General features: G+C 40.2%; 1 protein-coding gene across 1 annotated transcript; it reads left to right on the plus strand.

Annotated features, from left to right (window-relative positions):
- The first annotated feature begins 245 nt into the window (after positions 1 to 245).
- LOC110941514 (histone H3.3) lies at positions 246 to 1,391 on the plus strand. Its single transcript, XM_022183154.2, has 5 exons — positions 246 to 272; positions 351 to 442; positions 543 to 619; positions 947 to 1,037; positions 1,129 to 1,391. Exons 2-5 carry the CDS (start codon positions 371 to 373, stop codon positions 1,288 to 1,290), a joined length of 402 nt encoding a protein of 133 aa, XP_022038846.1. The 5' UTR covers positions 246 to 272; positions 351 to 370; the 3' UTR covers positions 1,291 to 1,391.
- Positions 1,392 to 8,855: the final 7,464 nt, after the last annotated feature.

Genomic DNA, 8,855 nt, shown 5'->3' on the forward strand with positions numbered 1-8,855 from the left:
TGAAATTGTAATTTACGATAAATAAAATTTGGTTTTCCTAAACCCTAAACACCAATAATTAACACACAAAAGAAACACAAAATTGCAATCCCTGTCAAATAGTTATAACCAATCAAATTCATTTACTAACACTAGAAACCAATCAGAAAAAAACAACACACCGAAAATCTCTCTCTATATTCGGAAACCAAGGTCCACCACTCCCTATATATATGCATACGTTAAATGGAAGATTGCATTCTAAATCTTACAATCTCTCGATCCGTCTATAGGTATCGAATTTTGTTTCTTTACTTTCTTATTATGTTTAGTTGTTTATATCTGATTGTAAGTTTGGTTTCGGTTATTAGTTTCTTGAATCTGGAAGGCAATGGCTCGTACCAAGCAAACCGCTCGCAAGTCTACTGGTGGAAAAGCTCCCAGAAAGCAACTGGCTTACAAGGTACGTACTGTTGTAATCTTATTGTTTTTGATCAAATGTGTAGCATTCTGGAGATTAGTTACTTCTGCAAATTGTCGTAAAAGTTTTAAATTTATGGCAGGCTGCTAGGAAAAGTACTCCAACAACTGGAGGTGTGAAGAAGCCTCATCGTTATCGTCCTGGAACTGTTGCGCTTCGGTCAGTTTTATTTTCAAAAACCCTAGAACTTGAATAGCACACACTTATACATCCATGTTGGTCAATGAAATGCAATGTAAGATCAGAAATCCATAAATCGAATCAATCAAACAATTTGCAAGCATGCATGCATGATCACCGGTTCCAGTTTTATAAGATCGATTCTAGGTTTAATTTCTAGAATGGTGACATTATGGAATGATCAGTTAGGCCAATGTAAATGATTGTCAGAGAAGAAATCAAATTAAAACCTAACGAGTCAGTTTTTTGTTAGCATGGGAGAATTAATCATGTTCACTCATTGATTGTGTTCATGAACACGTACAGTGAAATTCGCAAGTATCAAAAGACAACTGAACTCCTCATCCGTAAAGCGCCATTCCAGAGGCTTGTCCGCGAAATTGCTCAGGCTCTCAAGGTGATTATTAATTTATTCAGTAATACATACACATCTTATTTTAATCTTACTGTGGGATTCACATTAATGTTTATGGAATGCTGTGTTGTAGAGTGACCTGAGGTTCCAGAGTCATGCTGTGTTGGCACTTCAGGAGGCGGCCGAAGCTTACCTAGTGGGTCTGTTTGAGGATACCAACTTGTGTGCCATTCATGCCAAGAGAGTCACAATCATGGCCAAAGACATCCAGTTGGCCCTCCGGATCCGTGCTTAATGAATGTGATTAGATTCAAGTTTATATTTCCTATAGCTGCACAAACCTTGGTTTCTTCCTTTCTTTTTGTGATCGTGCTGGACGTTTTTTTTAGTTATAGTATGGGAAATGTTTGAATTTTATTGACGTGGTAAAGAATGGTTTGAGGTTTTATATATTTGCATGTGATCTTTGTGGCCTTTTCTATATTTGATGTATTTTTGTTAAAGATTTATAGATACACTTGTTTATCAAATAAATCGTAATCGTATATACACACACAAAGTAACCACAAATCGTGTGTCAAACTGTAAGTCGATGGTTACTAATACTTTATTTATTTATCATTGTTCTCTGCTTATTAACCCCTAAACTTCCCAGTATTCTCAGCCATACCATCGCCAAACATTGAATTTATGAGGTAATAACTCTATTGTCCTAGTTGACGAATTCCATAAGGCAATTGGAGAGGAATAGATTTTCATATGACGCAACCTTATAGATAAAAATCCTTTACATTTTCAAAATGTTGAAATTTTTGCAAAGGTTAAACGCGTATACCATGTCAAAAAAGAAAAAAAAAGATACAAAAAGAACGATGTTGCAACATTATTGGGTATTATTAAGGCTCATGCTCCCCAAAGGTGCCAAACTAAGAACTATTGTTGAATTCTTGTTTACTTTACAAGTATGGAAGTTGTCAAGTGCTGAAGCTTAGCTAGATAAGGCAGCCACTAAATCTTAGTATTGTCATAGAACAAAACAGAGACGGAGACCATTAGCGTCATGGCCATCGCCCTTCATTCACGTCACGACCATCACCGCCACATCAGACGCCGCCCACCTCCACTACAAGGCCGACCTTAAAGCTTTAGAAAGGTAAATACCTAGCTTAGGGCCCCTAATTTCTCAAGGCCCAAAATATTTTTATATCTACACTACGTTAGAGTTATCAGAGAAGAAGGATATGGATAGATTGGATAGATAATGATCGAAGGAGATTGGACGGTAGACTGAAGACAATATATATTGACTTATTAACGCATAAGTAAATCCGAGAGAAGTCCACTGAAGAAAGACTAGGGGTTTCTACTTTTTAGTTGGTTTTATTATTATTTGTTTAGTAATACTATGTTGCATGTCTTGATTTTTGTGGGCTATGGCTAAGAATTTTTTTTATATGCTTGAAATGTCATTTTAGTTTTCTTTGTTTTATTTGGTGTGACATCAGAAGATTTAGAATAAATTTGTGTATTAGTGGAAGAGTAAGGCTTAAAGGTGGGTCTTGTGGACACAAAAGATGTTTAAGAGGATTTTCTAACATGAATACTATCTAATTTATAAATGTGTCATTACTCAAGGGGCTTTTCTAGCATGAATACTATCTAAGCTTTTCTAACATGAATGATATCTAAGCTCGTGGACACAAAAGATGCTCAAGAGGCTTTACTTAAGGTATAACTTTCAACCAAAAAAACTATTTAACACAGGTCATACATATTAGGGATGAGATTGGTGCAGTACTGTAGGTCCCTTTCGGAGGATGACGAACCTAAACCTTGTTATACAAACCCACTAGCGAGTGCGGAATCCAAGCTAGCAAGCAAACCGAGATGAAACAAGTATAAACACAAACACACAAAGGTTCACCGATTAACACCACTGTATTAATACGTATGAAGGTTCCGGTTACAAGCACAATGTTTACAAATCAGTTTTGTAAACTCTCACTATGTGTGTGTGTGTTTCGGACAGAATGCTCTCAACTCTCTATGTGTGCGTCTGTCTTTCAACATACACTGCATGGGTATATATACCCATACACAGCAGGTCTGACCGAAGGATCCGATAGATGTCATGAAGGATCATCTATCGATGTTGAACCAGTCGAAGGATCAGGAATACTGATCGAAAGATCATCTTTCGATCAGGCTTCCATCGAAGGGTTCACAGTGACCTCGAAGGACTATCTATCGAGGTCCATCCATCGAAGGTTCAACTTTCGAGCTCATCGAAGGATCTAACTATCCTTCGATGAGATATCCTTCGAACCAGACATGTTACATTCATAAACAAACTGTTTGGCCAAGTCAAACTAGGAGGATAGTTGACTTGGTCAAACTTACAAGCCTAACATAGACATCGTTTTATATCGAGACTGGATACAGATAAAGTACAGACACAAGTGCACCAACAAGTACCTGTACCCATTGAATTTGGACAAAAGTGGGTACCAAATACTAGACCAAATATATTGGTACGGTACGGTACCCGCTTTGGTACCACTTTGTTTTTGTTTAATTTTTTAGCACCCATGCGGGTACTATATTAGGTAAAATCGGCACGAGTACCAATACAATACGAGTACCAAAGATGTAAACTTGGTACGAGTACCAATACGATACGGTACCAAATAGGTAAAAACGACACGAGGAACATAAAGAGCGCTAAACTGATGAACAATACCCATATCATGACATAACTCATCCATATTTTGATTTTAAATTCAGTTCCGTTATCACTTTTGATCTCTTGACGGGTAATGGGTAATTTTTCTCTAATTGTTTAAATAAATCTTTTAAGGTCCCAAAAGTTTGATATTTCGAGTTTAAGAAAAATACCCACGAATACCTTGAAAAATCATCTATGACAACCAAACTCTAAGACACACCACCAATGCTAGTTACATGGATCAGACCTAACAAATCCATGTGAAGCAGCTCTAATGGTTGCTGGATAGAGTTTATGTGATTAGGCTTATGAGGTTTACGTTTGATTTTCCTTTTCTCACAGAATTCACATTTACTGTGCATGTTAAAACTACGTAATGGAACACCCAGCACCAAGTTGTTTTTTATCAAGTGATTCATTTTGTGTTGATGCACGTGGCCCATCCTTCGATTCCATAGGAAAGATTGATCTCCTGTTGCCTTTGAAATTAAACACGTCGCCGGACCAGAGGAGTTCACAACCGGACGTATGTCCATCACATAGGTGTTGTTCACTCTTAGAGCTCTCATCACGATCCAATCTTCTGGAACTACTAATCTCGGCTTAAGAACGAAGCAAGCATTATCCGTGAAATGCATTGTATACTTGTTATCACATATCTGAGATACTGACAGCAAGTTGTGCTTCAGTTCTTCAACAAAGTTCACCTTATGCAAGGTGATCTTGCCGTTTGACACAGAACCTTCACCCGTGATATAACCACCCTTTTCACTCGCAAAGTTAACATAACCACAACATATTGATTTCAAATTTGATAACAGATCTTTGTTTCCCCTCATATGCCTGGAACAACCACTATCGATATACCAAATATAGATAGCTCTCTTCAGCTGTTCCAGCATTCTCAAACAGGAAATCAGTTAGAATAGGGGACCCAAGCCGTGATAGTCTTGGGTTGTCCAAATTCATCAACAAACGAAAATTCTTTGAAATAACCATCTTCACTGTTGTTCTAACATTTCCACCTTGGTAATTGTTAGAATATCCACCCGCAAATCGAGGATTGTGCGGATTTTGAGAACGGTTATTATACCCAGAATTTCCACTAAAAAGATTACCGAAGTTTTGACTGTGCTGAGGTCTAAAACTTCTATCAAATCTTGGTTGCTCATTATCATGAAAAGCATGTCGTTGTTTGAAACAACCCGCACGTTTGTGCGTTGTTACTACTCGTTGTACTCGTTACGCCTAACACCCGAGATTCAGATCATAATGTAGCTATATCGCTTACGTCGCTATATCGCAGTATTTTCGCATATTTCGCATACTTTATCACTATAACACATCACATCACACGTACTAACACTCACGATGACGTTGACTGAGGACCTATTCTACCCTCCTCGATAGCTGTGATGTGTCATAACGCAACTCATATATGGATGTGGGTATGAAAATGTGTAACCAAAATATCGCAACGCTTAACGATCGAAATGAAACCCCAAAACGCTGACCATCGGAGCCACTCGATCAGATGGTCACTCGATCGGGTTGCCACCCGATCGGACAGTCACTCGATGGGTGACCCACCCGATCCTATGTACTTCCTTTTTGGGAAACCCTATAAATACCCCAACTGTCACATCACTTGATGTGACAGCGCCTCTCACTCGACCGAGCCACTCTCAAGCTTCTTTCTCTCGATTTCTCGCGATTCTTATAAGTTTTCAACCTAAATCTTGTACTTCTATGATCTACACACACTCCTTCATCATTCTCTCTTTCAAATCTCAACTTTTAACCGTGAAATCAGTGGAATTGAGGTGTTCTAGGCTGACGTCATCATGGAGTTCTTATGAACTTCAAGGTTTGGCCTCATTCCACCAAGAACAACTCAGATCTGAATGATTTCCACAAGAATAAACAATAATTTCGCATCTACACATATTCATGGTTAAAAGGATTGAAAGATGGTTTTTCCAACTTTCTTTCAACTCCTTTACACTCAATGCACTCGAAACCGATAGAATCGGAGCTCGTTCTGACCTTCTACTCTTTCTAGTGACGTGTCGGTTCAAGATCTGGTTTCTATCAGAGAGACTACCGATTTCGGGTTAAACATGAACAACCGTCTCGAACAGGTTAACTGGTCAGACCAGGGTGATTCCTGTCCGATCGGGTCACTTGGGTCAAGATGGGGTTCTGTTGTTTAGCACGTTATCACACCGTCTCAATCAAACTTTCAAAACAAAACATGTAACAAGACGATCAGACCACCGAGACGGATTGCCGTCCGATCAGATTGCCACCCGATCAGACAGCTGTCCGATCGGCTTGCACTTGTTTCCACACTTAAGCACCTGTTCAAATGAATCAGAGTTTTAAACATTGAACGGATTACCGTCTGATCGGGTTGCCACCCGATCGAACGACCATCCGATCGTGTGATGTTTGGAACTTCAACACTTAAACAATTTTCAACATGTTCAATGCATGAACAAGACAAACGGATTGCCACCCGATTGGACTGGTATCCGATCAAGTGACAAACTGCTGTGAACTTGTTCTCACTAAGTGTTCCACCAATCGGATCGTCACCCGATCGAACCACCGTTCGATCGATTGACCTGAAGGGTAGAGATACTTCTGTGTTTTCAAAATTCTACAACGAAAACTTCAAAAGGCAAACCATCATACACAAACACATCTTTCCTAAGTGAGGTAGCAATCCAATCGAATGGTCACCCGATTGGATGATCATCCGAACGGATTGTCACCCGATCGACCGGCCACCCGATCGAATTGCCATCCGATCGGATTACCGTCCGATCCATTGACACCTCGCACCGTTTTACGCACCGTTCATCGCTTACGCTATCAATCTGTAATCAGGCTATTTGCAGACGCGCACCCTTCAATCCAACCAGGTTGTGTTTACTTGTTGAACACTGACTGTGAGTATACTCGAACCCTTTTTATCGCATTTTGGGTGTAACATACGTTCCTATCAAATCGAACTTATCAAAACGAATTAATCAATTAAACTATTTATCACTTGCGAATAACTATTATGCATATTTATGAGGTTTATCAGATTTTTCTACATCAAATCAAGCTAGGAAGTCTAGAAACTCACCTAAAATCTAGGTTGTCGGATTTGTATTGTTCGAGAGGACAAGAAACCTGTGTTAACTTATGTGATTGTATTGATTGTTAGTATGGGATAAAAAATGTAATAAATACTGTCGCTTTATAGTTGTTATGGATTCTATTGAGCAATCTGATTCGCCTAGTGCCGCGCCCCGATGATTCCGCCATCGGTTGGGGTGTGACAGATTGGTATCAGAGCCATAACTATAGGGAATTAGGAAAGACACAACCTAGTCCGGGTTTGTTGTCCTAAAAATGACCTAGTCTATAGTCTAAGTAACAACAGGCCGACTCGTACGAACCCAGTAGGAATTGTATGGGCCTACTTGATACCCTCATTCGAATCCGCTAATAACTACAACTTCGCGTGGACACCGCATACTACAACTTCACACGAAGAGCCTTTCCTAAGGTTGGAATATTACTTAGCCTTTCCTAAGGCCAACACAATACACACGTTTTCGAAAATACTCGCGTAACTCAACCGAGTGGTCCTGTCGAGATCAAGCGTGAAAACCAAGAACTCTCGATAAGATCGCTCACTCAACGCATTTTTCTAGCACGAGAACTTTTCGTTAAGTTAGGAGTGACATCCATATCTCAACGAAAGTCTCCATTTCAATCTAGTGGAACTCTCGGACTTATTCGAAGAGCACAACTACAGCCGGGAGCGAAGTAATTAAGTCAAGGGTGAAACCCGTATCTTAATAAACCGTTCCACTCTCTATAAAATGGTTTTCAAAATTTCTCACCAAGGACTCGACTATAACGATAGCTCGAGCCACGCGATGACTAGGAAGACGAATTCCATGAGCTGCATCCCAGTGGAAGCATAAGTCTTCTAGGGCAACGCGCGTGCACGAACTTGTTGGGTATAGTTGGGTTACCTTGGGTAGTCGGCGCCTAAACACCCGAGGCACTCTATCTATTTTTCTAGCATATGACTTGCTGATTTTACGTTTTACGAAACTTATTTACGCTTATGTGTCTACAATTTAAAACTTTACGCTTTACCGATTTCTCGATTTACCAATTTTCGCTCCCTGTTTTCTAGACACACAACTCGCACAGCCATCGCAATCTAAAAAGAAAACCGAATGTTCGCAACAAAGCTAATGTCTAATTAACCGCCCTCGCTTTCTCGCTTCAACGCGTCCTCGCGCATCCTATCCCAACATGTGTGTGTATAAGTATAAGCTACAACTAATTATATATACAAGCAAATCAATAGTGTGGGAACTTAGGAATCTCGTGTCTCCTATGTGGCTCCTATGTGTAATCTATTGTATTACTCGCAACACGTTTTGATCGCACTAAATCGCATTGCAAAACTCAAAAATCATTATGATCGAATCTCACTCCAAATCTCTCTGTCTAGATGTCTTCAAACGACTCTACCTCGAGACAAATAGCTAGGAGAAGAGCCAAACGAAGCACCGAGAAGAGGATTGCCTCGCTTGTGGCCAAGGAAGTGGCCAAGGTCATTCCTCAAATCGTCGCTCAAGTGCACTCTCTCAGCAACTCTCGAACCTAGGAAGACTCTAAGACGGAAGCGCCGCAATCTACTTTCCTCTACAAACACTTCAAAGCCTGTGATCCGATGGAGTTCACGGGTGAAGGAGGTGTGTCCTAGCTACTCCAGTGGTTCAATTCTATCGAAGTTACCCTTCTTCAGAGTGGGTGTCCCTTGCGCAACCGGAGTATTCCAATCGCGAGCACTCAACTGGTGGACTGCCGAATGTAATAAATGTGGGATCTTTGAAGCTTATACTCTCTCGGAATGAGCTGAAGGAGCTCATGAAGAAAGAGTACTACCCTCCCCACGAAGTCCAGAAACAAGAAGACGAATTTTGGGAAATCAAGCAAGTTGAAGGTGACAATACTGGCTACACCGCAAGGTTCAAACAACTTAGCATGATCTGCCCAAGTCAAGTCAACACTTCAGAAAAAGCCATCACGAAATACATTCGCGGCTTGCCTGAATG

Source organism: Helianthus annuus, chromosome 5 (genome assembly GCF_002127325.2).
Source record: "Helianthus annuus cultivar XRQ/B chromosome 5, HanXRQr2.0-SUNRISE, whole genome shotgun sequence".
Taxonomy (NCBI): domain Eukaryota; kingdom Viridiplantae; phylum Streptophyta; class Magnoliopsida; order Asterales; family Asteraceae; genus Helianthus; species Helianthus annuus.